This window comes from Biomphalaria glabrata, chromosome 8 (genome assembly GCF_947242115.1).
Source record: "Biomphalaria glabrata chromosome 8, xgBioGlab47.1, whole genome shotgun sequence".
NCBI classification, from domain to species: domain Eukaryota; kingdom Metazoa; phylum Mollusca; class Gastropoda; family Planorbidae; genus Biomphalaria; species Biomphalaria glabrata.
The window spans coordinates 44882866-44898306 of NC_074718.1; the positions used below are offsets into that span (position 1 = coordinate 44882866).

Below are 15441 nucleotides of genomic sequence, written 5' to 3' on the forward strand. Positions count from 1 at the left end.
TCAATTCAATAGGATGGCTTCCTAGTCGTGCAGTATGCGCACTGGACTGTAGATTGGACTTCTCGATGGTCCCGGTTCATACCCTGCACGCTACCATCCTCCAGCGGGAGGTTTAGACTTGGAAGTAAATTATCTTCAACTTTGAAGGATCATCCCAAAGATTACTTATAACAGATTTCCCGCGGCCTCCTGTCAATTTACCAGGAGCTCCTGAAAATGTCCTGAAATTGCAAAATATATGAAAAAGTCCTGGAAATATCCGGAAAATTATTAAAATCAATAGAGTAGTCATACGAATCTCTTGAAATATATAGACAAAAATTGTCATTTTGGAGTGTCATTCAATAAGGAAAATGCCAATCATACGCGCGATAAAAAAACGGCATTATCCCGTAATTTTGGAATCTAGTGAAAGAAGCTTCTCGCGCCTCAAACTAATGAAGAATTACTTTAGTTCAATAATTCTCGTAGATAGATTGAAACATTTGTTAATTCTTGCTATTGAACTTTATTTCCTACATAGATCACGCTCAATAGCAACAATTTACAAAATCTTTCAATCTATCTACAAGAATTGTTGACCTCAATGATCTACGAAGGAAATACAATTTTCATGATACATTGTGTGACTTCGCTTCACGCAAGACTCGTAAAGTTCGTGGGATAACTCTATCCGCAGAAATAAAAGAGTGGTCTTTCCTTTACTTCTTCTTCTCGTCCAAACTCTTGAGCGAAGAAGAGAATCTTATCTTATATCATGGGCGTAGCCAGGGGGGGGTTCTTGGGGTTCAACCCCCCCCCCCGAAATGAAATCCCCCCCCCTAGGGGGGGGGGGGAGTCGGAATTTAGTGACTGATTTTTTGCTTTGATTTTGTTTATTTTAGGTGAGATTTTAATACTAAACCATCACTTGCCCTAGCACAACCAAAGGGGTTTTGAGTTTAAAACCCCCTACCAGGGGGGTTCGAGTTTAAAACCCCCTACCAGGGGGGTTCGAGTTTAAAACCCCCTACCAGGGGGGTTCGAGTTAAAAAAACCCTAACATGGGGGTTCGAGTTTAAAACCCCTACCAGAGCGGTTCGAGTTTAAAAACCCCTACCAGGGGTTTTGAGTTTTAAACCCCCTACCTGGGGTTTTTGCAGTTAACTCCCCCTCTTCTATAAAACAATACAAAAAAATGCAAACGAAAATCCCCTAATTCCAAGAGCACAGTTAAGGAAGATTTTGGTTTTAAAACCCCGTCTAAAATTTACGATAAACCCCCTCTTTAATATAAAAAAAAGCTAATTACGCACTCAAAATGTTATGAGCGTAGCTAAATGGATTTTGACTCAGTTTTGAGGTAAAAAATACCTCTTTAATAATAAAAAAAAAAAAGCAAATTATACACTAAAAATGTTATAAGTGTAGTCTATGGGGTTTTAAGTTTAAACTCCCCTCCAGTGGAGTTTGAAGCTAAAAAGTACCTCTTCAATATAAATAAAAGAAAATTACTCACTCTAAAATCTATGAGCGTAGTCAAAGGGGTTTTGAATTTAAACCCCCCGCCATCTTCAGTGTAAGAAAAAAAGCGAATTACGAACTCAAAATGCTATGAGCGTTGCCGAAAGGGGTTTTGAGTTTAAACCCCCATTCAAAGGGGTTTGGTGCTAAAAATACATCTTCAATATAAAAAAAAGCAAATTACACACTAAAATTATTTGAGCGTAGCCAAGCCAATAGGGGGTTTTGAGTTCTTCTACAGATGGCTTTTTTTTTAAAGTTTAAAACCCCTCCAGATGGTTTTGAGTCTAAGATCCCCCTACAGAGCATTTTGAGGTGGAAAACCCCCAACAGAAGATTTTGACGATAAAACTTCTCTTTTCGATATAAAATCTAAAGCAAACTATAGTCAATTAATTCCAAGAGCGTATTCAAGAGAGGTTACACATTTTTATCAGTGGCAGGGCTCCATTAATAAACTGCAGTGAATAGTCATCTGCCGAAATTGAAAAACACTAAATGTGGCTCAACAAAGATGGCTAAGAGAGATTTTAGGAGTTAGTTATAGAGATCGGATCTAAATCAAGGAAATCCTATGCCGAACTGGGAGTCGACCCCTTAGTAAGATTGTGAGAGAGCGACGCATGAGGTTTGCGGGACATGTTCTCCGACAAAATGAATTACGCATAAGAAGAGTTGCAATGATATCCTAGTACAACTTGACGCCACTCATTCATGGAGGTCCTCATGGTAGGTGGGAAGAGGCTTCAGACATTACCAGTGACAGATTTTTATGGAAACTGCTTGACGTCAAATGCTTCGAACGGCATGGGAGGGTCTAAGTCAGTAAGAATAGCACATTAGGTTTTTAAAATAAAACTTTTTAATAACATTAAAAATGGACTGTAGATACCTCAGAATATGCATTTTGTTGGCTTTCAATACCAGAAATAGTGCTTAGCGGCGGGGCTTCGCCCCGCGCTGGGGAGCTTCTGGCGCTCCCCCAGACCCCTTTTCTAGTAATGGCGGGGAGTCCACAATTTTATGGAAACAGCTTGATGGCAAATGCGCCGAACGACGAGGGAGGGTCTAAGTCAGTAAGAATAGCACATTAGGTTTTTGAAATAGAACTTTTTAATAGCAGGAAAATGCACTGTAGATACCTCAGAATATGCATTTTGTTGGTTTTCAATATCAGAAATAGTGCTTGGCGGCGGTGCTTCGCCCCGCGCTGGGGGAGCTCCTAGCGCTCCCCCAGACCCCTTTGCTAGTAATGTCGGGGAATCTACAATTTTTTCACTAACTCATGGAAGAACCTATTCTAGGGCACAATAAACGTGTTCCGAAAGAAGGAAGTGTCAGAATGTAATAAAGATTATGTACACACACACACACACATAAATACTTATAATTTTTTTTTCGCCGGGGGGGGGGGGCCCAAACCCCCCCCCCCCCCCCCCCGAAAAAAAATTCCTGGCTACGCCCATGTCTTATATAATACAGACGTTACTTCAAAAAAGAAGATGATTACGTCCTACGCGTCATGCATTTAGTCATGCATATTAGCCAATGACTTAAATTCTGCCAAGTCACTGGTTTTCCTGGCTAGAGAGAGAGAGAGAGAGATAGATGATTATACCTTAGTAATAAAAGTTTCATTTGTTTCGTTACTGTTCCACAATTATAGTAGATCTGGGTCACACACCTATGAACTGGATCTAGAGTCTAGATGTATGTTTTTAATAGCCCAAAGTGACGTCATAAAAGTGTTACAGGGATTTCTTGTTCAAAAGTCGATCTATAATCCTAAATATCATAAATATGGATCTAAAGATTCTTCAATTAAAAGCATTAAAAAAATAAATAGATCTAGATCTATTAATTCGATGGAGATATGAATAACTATTCAGTTTACACCGGAATAATTGTAATTTCTGCAGGTACTTTAGTGGCAGTAGGAGTTGGAGTAGCTCTGTGGAAATTGTTCAAGCGAAATAGTTTTGATGACGAAGTAAGATTATCATTAATCATGATTAATCATTAATGACATTATTTAAAATAAAAATACCTTTATGAAAAAAAAATATTTTTTTGGTCAATCAAGTCAATGCACAATTAAAGTAGATCTACATCATTAGAGCTTTCCAATGATGTATAAATTATGACTGTATATAATATACTGTCTTCCTGTATGTTTAATATTAATATTAATAGTTAGAAGAATCAATACTAAAGTAGCTATTATAATTAATACATAAAACACTAACTTACTCAACTTACTGTGACTAAGTCACTAACCATAGAAAATGATAATTTACAAATAGAAAAACAACTCAGAAAGACACAAAGAATAAAAGATAATCGAGGCACATTTCTTATATATTCCATATGTTAAAACATTTGCACAAGTGCTCCTTCTTCCCTAGTGCCATTAGAGAATGGAATGGCTTGCCTGAACCAGCCAGGAAAACCTACGAGCTATCAGAGTTCAAGTCATTGATTAACATGCATGACTACATTGACACATAAAATGCGTCGGCGTAGGGCATAATTATCTTCTTTTTTGAAGTAACATAGAATCTGTAATATATAAGATAAGAAAGTTATGATATTTTCTTTTGTGTTGTTTTTACCCAACAAAAATTAACACTGAGCCCAGTGGAACCGCATGAGAGGAGATTTTGTCACTGGCTAATTAGAACTGAGATGAACTTCAATTGGTAGCAAGGCTGGAAGGGCTAGTCCTCCATTAGAGCCTTGGCGAGAAACTCTGAATCAGGACTAGGCTAGGCCAGACACCCCCAGGTCAAAAGTTCAAAGCTCTAGTTTTGTTTTGTAGAACTTTGTTTGATGATGATAAGCATAAGTGATTCTATGTTTGACAAAATCTTTCTTCATTAACAAAAAAAATATTTGAGCAGATTATGGAAATTATGAAATGATTTAAATCTTATTTGCAACTAATTTTGAGACTGTTAGGTACAATCCCATTTGAGTGAGGGCTTGGTAAAATCCCATTTGCGTGAGGGCTTGGTAAAATCCCATTTGCGTGAGGGCTTGGTAAAATCCCATTTGAGTGAGGGCTTGGTAAAATCCCATTTGAGTGAGGGCTTGAGAGATTCAAATTCACTTTTGTAAAAACCTTGCTGTTATGCATAGTGCGTGTACGTCATCATTTGAATTTGTGATTTCCCAGACCTGTTGAGATGAGATGGAGGTTGCATTGACCATGACCATCTATGTTACCCTTGCATGTCCCTCGCCGAATCGAGAGTATATGACTTTTAAAGCTTTACAAATCCCCAATGGCCACATCAAAACTGCAAACATTATAACAATATCTCAACATTTTAACTGAGTCAGAGCCAAGAAACTCAATGTAGACTCTATAGCTTGCTCTTCCAGAGTCTTTTGATGCTGACCCATCAGCATATATGCAAAAATAGCACTAGGCTTGAAGGCATTGATGGTCTATAGTACTTTTATGCAAAGGTAGATAGGTGAATGCATTAGTTTAGTGGCATTGTGGTCCACTTCTTTCCAGCGAATGTCTGGGGCCATGGAGCGACACTGAGAGGGAAGGCGGTGAAAATGTTTTGCCTGTCAGTGGAGGACTAGGACAAATTGCTTAGAGAAAATGATGACTTGGCCAAATTTAAGTCATTAATTAACATGCATGACTAGATAGATCTAAGATCATGCATAGGAATTAATCTACTTTTTTGTAGTAATGTCTGTATTTTATAAGATAAAATAAGATGTCTAGTGACATGACCGCATCTCAAACTATCTAGCTGGTAGTTATTCAGTCTTTTGTATCACTCAAAACAAGTTAGTAATGACTGTTCCATCCTAAATTCAGATAAGTCAACTTACCATTTGTATTTTGTGATTTTTATAAATTACTTTTGCATAGAAACTTTTTTACTGACCCTCACATAGAAAAATGGTATGAAAATCTTAAGGGGGAAATTGACTTTTGGCCTATTATTATTTCTTAGTCTTTATGTTTGGTCTGTATAGAAATTTCACTAGTATATGTTACATTTTGATTCAAACTCTTTCTGTTTCAAGGCATCTCAGTTATGTCGATTGGTTTCTCCACGCAGGAGCAAAGATGATGACAGACGCCTTCTAATCAAACGCAGACGAGAATGTATGTTTGGTATTAAAAAAAAAACACTTTAAAATTGAAAATTTAATACTTTAGTAAATGAACAAATTTCATTTTTTTTTTTTTTTGCAATGTTCATTCCTTTTGTTTTCAGATCGACTGAGAAATCCTAAAACTGACAGTGCTTATCATGAACGACTATTCAAACGACAGAACACCATGTGAGACTGTTAGTTGTACAGTCTCCTCTCATCTATTTCTTTTGCTTTAAGTGTTTGAATTATTTATGACTCTGATTTTACATGAACTCAATGACATGCTCATCATAAACTATCTCTACGGTCAACTGGTTTTGGATGACCAAGACAGTATATTCAGAACATTACTTACAATTTAATGCATCATCAAGAACTTCATTTACTGAGGTAAGCCCCAAAAGAAATGACTCAAGTAGATCACTAAAAGGTCGTATTAGTAGTACTACTGTTGATACTGCCTATCCAACTAAAAAAGATGAATTCAACAGACCTGTTTATACAAGCATAAGTAACTCTACTGTTACTTCATATACACAAAACAATTATGATGAAGGCAGATGGGAAAAGTTGTGTTGTTTTAAATTTTGTAGACAAAAAAAATCTCCAGAAGAACTTCATAAGATATTGCATGCCGGGGTTCGGCGCATGTCTGAGACTTCAACCCCTTTAAATTCTTATTACCAACAACAAAAGAAAAACGAATGTTCATACTATGAATCGGGATATTTATCAAAGTCAACTTTTACTGGTGAACTGAAATCTATGAGGGATCTACGCAAGGCTAGCCATGTTACTGCAAATTTACCTGAGCCTGAAGTAGCCATCAGTAATTCAAACTCCAGAAGGTTGCTGGCAAAGGGCTCAAAACAAGTCTTTGTTGGGGAAACTGATGTCCATGAAATCAATTTGATGTTACAATCTCGCCTGAATGGAGGATTATCCATTGATACTTTGGAAGCAGATCAAAAAGGGGAAGCCCTTTTGAAGTGTAACCGCACGGGCAAGGATTATACTTCTTTAATTTTGTCCCAGCTAGTCAACGAGGCAGACACTCGTAGAATGTCTGTTCAGTCAGACCGCAGGAGCTCTAATTTTAGAAGCTCTTTCTCGAAGGTAGGATTGGATTTGAAATTAGAAAAAATGGCGATGAAGAAAGGTCTCAAGCCAGAAGAATTGAGTGATAGTGAATTTCTGAACAGATTAACAGATGTGTCAACAATAGTTAAAACTGAGTTAGAGAAAGATTGGAACTTCACTCAGAACTACATTAAGACATTAGAAAAGTTTGTCAAGTTGCAGACGTCTCAAAAGAAGGTGAGTAGCTTTGACAACTTCCATTCTAGAGTTCATTTAAATCTTTATAAGTTTCACCTATTTTAATGAATGACTGCATAGTTGTATTGGAGCAGAGTGTCTTTACGTTGGTCTCATGTTTGAACCTTGCCTACTGGCTTTCCCTGCCAACCTGGAGGAGGTTTACCCTAGGACATAACAAATCTTCATTTCTAAACGTCTGAATCTTATAAAAGCAAAGACAAAAATCTTCAGTGCTTTTTTTAAAAAAGAAAAAAAAAAAAAGGCACCATCTTCGGAGAGAATAGTTCTAAGTAACTCAGTTTCACAAATATAGTTTTTCCCCCCCTCTCTGTCTTTCGACTAGTTTCATTCATGTACAGTTGACTCTAGTCCGACAGCTACAGATCCCAGGGAGTATCAGATGGCTGAAAATGTTGGATGACCAAATGTTATCTTTACTTCAAAAAATATTCAAGGTTTACTTATGATGTAATAAGAAATATTCTCAACGGACTTTCAAATAGACGAAAAAATATATTGTATTGATGTAAAAAAAATTAATACAAAACATATGATTTTAGCTTCCACATACTTTATTAAATTATAATTTGATTCTACTTAATTCTAAACATATACCTACTACAGTATAAATTAATTACATGACTTTATGGACGGGTATTACAAATCCGTCAGTTTTTTTATTTCTTCAGCTGAAACAATCTGTTAGGACTTTTTCTTAGATGTCTTTAAATGTGCATCTGGTGTATATGATCATCCAGACATATACTACTCCTGTACACAATCACATCATTGTCATTGTCTTGACATATACTACTCCTGTATACAATCACATCATTGTCATTGTCTTGACATATACTACTCCTGTACACAATCACATCATTGTCATTGTCTTGACATATACTACTCCTGTACACAATCACATCATTGTCATTGTCTTGACATATACTACTCCTGTACACAATCACATCATTGTCATTGTCTTGACATATACTACTCCTGTACACAATCACATCATTGTCATTGTCTTGACATATACTACTCCTGTACACAATCACATCATTGTCATTGTCTTGACATATACTACTCCTGTATACAATCACATCATGGTCATGGTCCTGACATCTATCACTCCTATACACTATCACATCATTGTCATTGTCTTGACATATACTGCTCCTGTACACAATCATACCATTGTCCTGACATATACTACTCCTGTACACAATCATATCATTGTCCTGACATATACTACTCCTGTACACTATCACATAATTGTCATTGTCCTAACATAGCACTCAGAAATAAGAAAATGTGAACAAAACCAAACTTTTTCCCTGGTATTTTTGTAACTCCAACAATTAGGTCAAATTTTCTCTTATACATTACTTTGTCGTCTTACTTAATCAACGGCATATGTCATCAGCGTTAATTCCATCTCATAGGAAAACTTCTAAAGCTACATAACTATTTTATGCCCAAATACAAACAGCAAATACAAAGTGTCATCATACTTGAAACTGACTCCAGCAAATCATATTTTGATTGTGTTTGATCTTTAGAGAGACAGAGTGGACAAAATTATACAGCTGGCTATCACATAGTAAGGAGGTGTGGTGGCTGTGCGGTAAAGCAGTCCAGTCTGGGTGTCCCAGGTTAAATCCTGGTGAAGACTGGGATTTCGGGATATTAGGGTGATTGTAAATCCACCTAATGTTAATTATACCTTTGATATAGCGCTACTTTTCATGCTTATAGCGTGCTCAGAGCGCTTTGGTCCAATCTCAGTTGTGGACCAGTTGGGGGGGAGGGGGTATCTAGGAGAAGGTTTTTCCGTGCTGCCTTTAGGCACTCAGTAAACACAACTCTGCCCGAGTCGGGTGTTGAACCTCGAGTCCCCTTCATAGGTAGCCAAGCCAAGTTCAAGCGCACTTAGCCTCTCGACCACGCTTCCTACAGTTCCATCCAGCTCAACCTGACATTTATTGAGGAAAAGTATAGGCTGTTGGTCGTTGTGCTGGCTACATGACACCCTAGTTCACAGTGGGCCACAGAAACAGATGACCTTACATCTGCCCTATAGATCACAAGGTCTGAAACGGGAACTTTACTTAGCTATCACATCGTGATGTGTTTTTTTTGTTTCAAATACTTAATTTAATAAATAGAGAAGAAGAGTAGAAATTCCATTTTGGTTTTGAATATATTTGAGCTATTTTCAGTCTTCAGTCCTATTAGTGGTTAGAGAGAAAATCTTTGAATCACAAGTCAATGATACAAGCATTAGTTAGGCACAAAATCTAAATGTGTGTTTGATGGGGAGGACGACATATTTATTTTTTTCATCTTGCTGATATCTTTCCATTTTTAAGATATTTGACATGGGCACTGAGCGATGGATGGTCATCTTATACACAACCAGTGAACAATTAGATGGTTTGACCAACTTTAGATGTTTACTGACACGTCTGATACTACAACAGCATCATGTAGCCTACGAGGAGCGTGACATAGCACTGGCCAACATGCCTTATAAAGAGGAGCTCAAAAAGAGACTTGACACGAATGGTATCACTGTTCCTTATGTCTTTGCTTATGGCGTGACAATAGGGGTGAGTACTTTGTCATTGTGTGACAGTTGGGGGGGTGAGTACTTTATGAGTACTTTATGGCGATATGACACTAGAGGTGAAAACTTTGATATGGTGGGACTAATTTTCTAATGTTATCTTATGTTCTAATGTTATATAGTAATTGTAAATTAATAAGCTCAATATTTTTTATATTCATGAGATATTTTAAGGGTCTAACTCTCTAAGTCAATCCACATATTGATGAAACTATAAAAAAATTAAACAAAGCATTAGGATTTATTAAAAGAAATTTCTATAAATCAAATAAGAACATAAAACTAAAATGTTATTTAACCTTGGTTAGGCCAATAATAGAATATGCATCCTTCGTTTGGGACCCCTCAACTCAAGAAAACATTAAGAAACTGGAACAGACACAAAATAGAGCAGTGAGATTCATAACAAACGAATATTCACATTTGACTAGAGTAACACCTTTAGTAAAATCACTAAATTTAGAAAGCCTTCAGGACAGAAGACTCAAAAGTAAAGTAGCAATTATACATAAAACACTGAACCATAATCTTCAAATACAAAAACAAAATTTAATAAAATACTCTGAAAGACACAAAGATAAAGGCACATTCCTCATCCCATATGCTAGGACAAATTTGTACAAATACTCCTTCTTCCCTAGTGCTATTAGAGCATGGAATGGTTGCCTGAGATAGCCATGAAAACCAGTGACTTGGCAGAATTTAAGTCATTGCTTAACATGACTGAATGCATGACCAGTAGGACGCAATCATCTTCTTTTTTGAAGTAACGTCTGTATTAGATAAGATAAGAAGATAAAGAATTAAAGAAATAGAATGCTTCATTAAGTCATATTGTACTGAGCTATTAAAGTTGCAGTAGGAGGCATCCATTGCTGTTTGTGGACATCTTCAAAAATTGTCTTTTTTGTGTGGTGCTGGAATGTGTGCATTTAAACTATATTAGAGCTAATACATTTGAGATAAATATAAAATCATGTTACTGCAAGTTTCTCTGATTTCAAATTTGAAATACAGTATCACTTAAATTGTGTTCCTTTAAGAAATGCATTAGAAGTGCTCAAGATAGGCATAAGAAATGTTTTAAAATCTTCACAGCTAACAAAAGACGACCTTAAGTTGAGTTACTAAATTTATAAACACTTCAGAATAGTATTTGAAACCGAAGTACACTTATATTTCTGATTGAAATCCATATACTTTCCTTGTCTGACTTTTAATTTAAAGCAAATGTATTATTAAATCCAAACAATTTTTGTTTTATAATAAAAAAAAACAATTAAAAGTGATTATTCATTCAAAACTCAAAATATCCATAGAAATGAAAAAAAAAGAAAATAGAACTAATTGTTAAATTCACTTTTGTACATTGTAGGCTTCATAGCTCAAAGAAGTTTGTACTGTGTTATACCAAAATGCTCTCTGCTCAATACACAAAACTGATGTCTCTCCCAAATAGGTCTCCACAGCCATATGAAAAAGTGTTCGAGATGAACCATAGTTGTTGTACGACTGTAGGAGGCCAATATACCAAAATGCTCTCTGCTCAATACACAAAACTGATGCACAGAGTAATAGGATGTGACTTACTGATTTCTAGACTAAAAGGATGTACCTTTTTGATTCACAGACTAATAGGATGTAACTTTAAAAAAACATTTGTGATTTTTTGCAAAGACATATATTTTATGTGACGTTTTGAAACTTTGTTTTTCTCCATTTCTTTGTGTCCAATTAAGTGTGACTGCCATTTTGTAATCTTGTAGAACTGCCAGGTGATTTATGCTCTCCACAAGTTGAAAATGATGGATTCACTCTTCAAGAACTTTATTGTAAGTCAGCATGAGTTTCCTACTAGTCAGTAGTAGTAGTAGACTTATTTGATCAGCCTTTCTCAAATGAATTTCTGAAGCTTATAGTGCTCAACCCCCTCCACCCCCGTGCGCATACCCTGCACCCTTTAAGGAAAAAAGGAGGGGGGGGGGAGAGGCTGAGTGGTAAAGTGCTTGACTTCCAAATGGAGAGGTATCTGGTTCAAATCCAAGTGAATAATTTCAGGATTTTTAGGAGACCACTGAGTCCACCAAACTTTAACGAGTACCTGAAATTAGTTTGGGAGAGTAAGGGCAGTCGGTTGTTGTGCTGGCTACTTAACACCCTTGTTATCAATGGGCCTTAGAAACAGATGACCTTTACTTCACCTGCCCCTTAGATCACAGGTTTGAAAAAAGGCACCATAGAAGTAGTTTGAAAACCACTGGATTAGATTCTAATAATTTTATTTGGATTGGATTTAACCAAAAAAAATAGCCGTTTTGTCCTTCCCCAGTATATATAAAAAATAAATTAAAATGAAAATGGTACAAAGTTTTTATTGTCAAACTCTAATCTTCTCATTTGCTTTATCTAACATCTTCTGTGAATAGCCATTTTTTTTAAAGCACTAAATTACTTACACATTTAGCACTAAAGGAAAGAGTGTGAATATTCTGACATGTTTAACATTTTCAGACTATTTTAGGTGTTTTAATGAATACTTCTATTGTACAATCATTGAGACATAAATCTCAATCATGATTCTTTCAATACTCCTGACAGATGCCTCCTAACAAATACAATGAATGGTTAAACAGCAGGCATCTAGGAAAAGGTTCAGGGCTTAAGATTGATGGTAAGCTTTGTTTTCTAAAGGGAGGCAAATTTGTAAAACACTAAATGTTAAAGAAACAAAGATAATGAATTGTAGGAATGTATATGTAGGAATATTTTTTCCTTCAAAGAAAACGTAATAAATGAAAGAAGATAGAATTATCTGTGGCATTTTAGAATTAGAATTTAGATAGAATTATATTGAGAGAGTCTCATGCGCCATCCATTTATGAAATATAATTCTGATTCTGATTATGCAATTCTCATTTTGTCATTGAGATTATATAGCTCCTCTTTTGTGGTCAAAGATGAGCTCATTTCTCATTTCCTGTGGACTCGAAGATGACTGTAAAATCCAATCATCGCTTTAAAAAGCCGGCCGCATACGTGGCATGGGTGGGTTAGGTCAGTTGCAGATTGGCCTGCTTCTTCTTCTCAGCTTTTTGTTGGTTCTGCGCTCTTTCGCCCTTGGCCATTCTTCTTGCTTCATTGAGATTATACATGAAGTATAGACTAGTAATAATAAAAGGAATGGTATCTATAGTTTCTTTATGTACTTCTTAGAAAAAAAAAGGCAGGCATCTCACCTAATACCACAACAGTGGATGCTGTAAAAATAGAGATTGTTAGAGAGATTTTAACAGAAACAAGTCACATCTGTAAAGAGTGAACCAAGAATACAAGAGACTTGTGAAAGTCTCACTCAGCTCAGCAAGAAAACCTTTCAGAAATATCCAGTTGCAGTTGTTTAGAGTAGTTGTTTATTAACCTGGCCAGGACTTGTCTTAGTTCACAAAATTTAATGAATACTTTTTCTATATTCTAGTACTATTACTGTATATGATACATAGGCCATCATTAACCCCACAAAGCTTAAAATGTATATATATATATATATATATATACATGTTTATCGACCTGCATTTGCTTGAAGCTAATCTCTGCATTTCATGATGAAAATCAAAGTGTGTTCTAATTTGTTCTCACATCTCCATTACTTGAGTGCTAGTTATATAGACATCACCAATAATAAGAAAACTTCCACCCCTAAGATGCCTGCACGCTCTTTTGGGCGTAATGACAAGACTAAATAACAAATAATGCTCTGGTAAAGGCCTATATTGACAGTATCTACAAGGTTTTTAACATCACACATTAGGCTTACACTAATCTATATATATTTTTTTGCTATCCATTATGTCGATATATATAATGCTGGAATTTATATTTTGCCAGTATTCTATGTATTTCAACAGTCAAAGTCAGTTCCTTTCCTGCACTGAATTTACTAGCTGGTCTGCAGTCTGAAATCAAACTCTCTAGTGTTGATGCCGAGAAGACCAAAGTGGGCAAAGAGATTGTCAGAAGAGCAAGGACACGATGGATTGAGATTTCAAAAATAGGCTTTAAACAGCCGGATCTTCTCAGATTTGTACTCTTAAAGAGAACTATCATCTTAGCACTGACTATGATGAATGACATTTATCAAACATATTTGACAAAAAGAAATATTGGTAAGTGTGATATCTTCTTGAATATCTGGAGAGTCGGAATCTTTTAGTTTCCTTATCTATCATGGTTGTATTTAAGTCAGATGTCATAAAAAAAAAATTTTGCTACCCTCAACATCCTTTCTATTTTATATTTATGAAAGACGCAAGCTTTTCTAGACTTGCTCACACATTGTTTTATGAGTTTTAGTTTCAATAGTCTGCAATTTTTATTTTATTTCACATTCCAATAACACTTTAAACGCTTAAGATAAGTTCTTATATTTGTCTTAGAATGTAGAAACTTGTATGATCATTTTGTTTTCTTTTATTGGATTCTTCCTGTTGTTTCCGTGTACTGTATATTTCTTATTTTATCTATATCGAGACCAATCGACTTGCTTGTTCTTCTTTTCTTCAACTGTCACCTCTATTTAGTAACTGATGGACAGACCAGCTTTTGCCCCCCCCCCCCTTTACTCACGGTTATATCAGGATCAATTCAGCCTAAACCAAAAAAACAACAACATTGGCCCGCATTTACTCAGAAACACACATTCACTCCATAACAATCAGCATCTACCTTTCATCTAGGTTACTTTGTCTAAGATAATTAGCTTTGTCTCTGTTTTTCAGTGTTCCTACTATTCTTAGGAGGCTCACCCATTTATGCAAACAAAAATGCAGTTACTTGTTTACCATCATCCGTTGATTTGTGATTAATTGATCTTGCAGGTCTTCCGAGCCCACTTTAGACAGTTTATTAGAAGTTTTGATTTTGTATTTATTGGGATAGTATCCTCTCAGGCTCTGCCATCATTTTTTTGATGGCTATTAAAATTCTGCTGTGTTGAAGTGACCTTGCTAAAATCATCAATAAATATATTCAAGCTTGTTTTCCTTAGTGATGTTTTTATATTTCATTATGTATGCTGTTCAAATCATTCAATTATTAAGGTGTATTCCATGCCTTTAAGATATGTTCTTATATTTGACTAATGCAGTAATCAATAAGTTAAGTTGTAAACAGCTTACTGACTAATGACTCTTAGATTTGGCCAATGGACCTCATTCACCAATCATGATGGTTGTCACGTGACAGTTTTTTCCGTTGTTTTATCAATAAGATCACGTGACTAAATGTTTGTTTACGATTGGTGAATGAGGTCCATTACCTAGCTACCCATTAATTTTGCACAGCTCTGGTGTTAATTCTATTTGTATTTTTGTGTCTCCAGGTCAACACATGGCAAAGAAAAGGAGATTTTCATGGATGAAGTAACATTTTTTTTTAGACCTAAACAATTTTGTGCTTACAATATGCTGACAAGGATTGAAAGGTCAAAATCATTTTTTTTAAGTGAAAAGTTTATTTGTGTATATTTGAATAGTACAAGTATTGGTCAGTTATTATACTTTAAGTGAATGTCTTATACCATGTGAATGTTGAGAAAATATTTGATAATTTTGTTGTGGAGCCTATTGTCAGTTTGAGAAAGTCAGATCTCACTTGACACTAAGACTGAAACTATGTTTGAGCTATATGTACAAACAATAATTGTATGACATTTTGTTTTAATGACATCTATTTATTGAGCAATGCTGAATGATCAAATGAATGTACGTTTTAGTCAACAATGAGTTTCATTTGTTCTATTCATAAACATATTTCCTAATTCACCATTTCGTTCTTTCATTCTTTTGACATGTACATTGTTACTTGAA

At 35.6% G+C, this 15441-nt stretch overlaps 1 protein-coding gene across 1 annotated transcript; it reads left to right on the forward strand.

Moving 5' to 3' along the window:
- Positions 1 to 3229: 3229 nt before the first annotated feature.
- On the forward strand, positions 3230 to 15396 carry LOC106058813 (uncharacterized). Its single transcript, XM_013216307.2, has 8 exons — positions 3230 to 3493; positions 5557 to 5638; positions 5751 to 6948; positions 9321 to 9560; positions 11344 to 11409; positions 12176 to 12248; positions 13483 to 13740; positions 14955 to 15396. Exons 3-8 carry the CDS (start codon positions 5953 to 5955, stop codon positions 14996 to 14998), a joined length of 1677 nt encoding a protein of 558 aa, XP_013071761.2. The 5' UTR covers positions 3230 to 3493; positions 5557 to 5638; positions 5751 to 5952; the 3' UTR covers positions 14999 to 15396.
- The last annotated feature ends 45 nt before the right edge of the window (positions 15397 to 15441 follow it).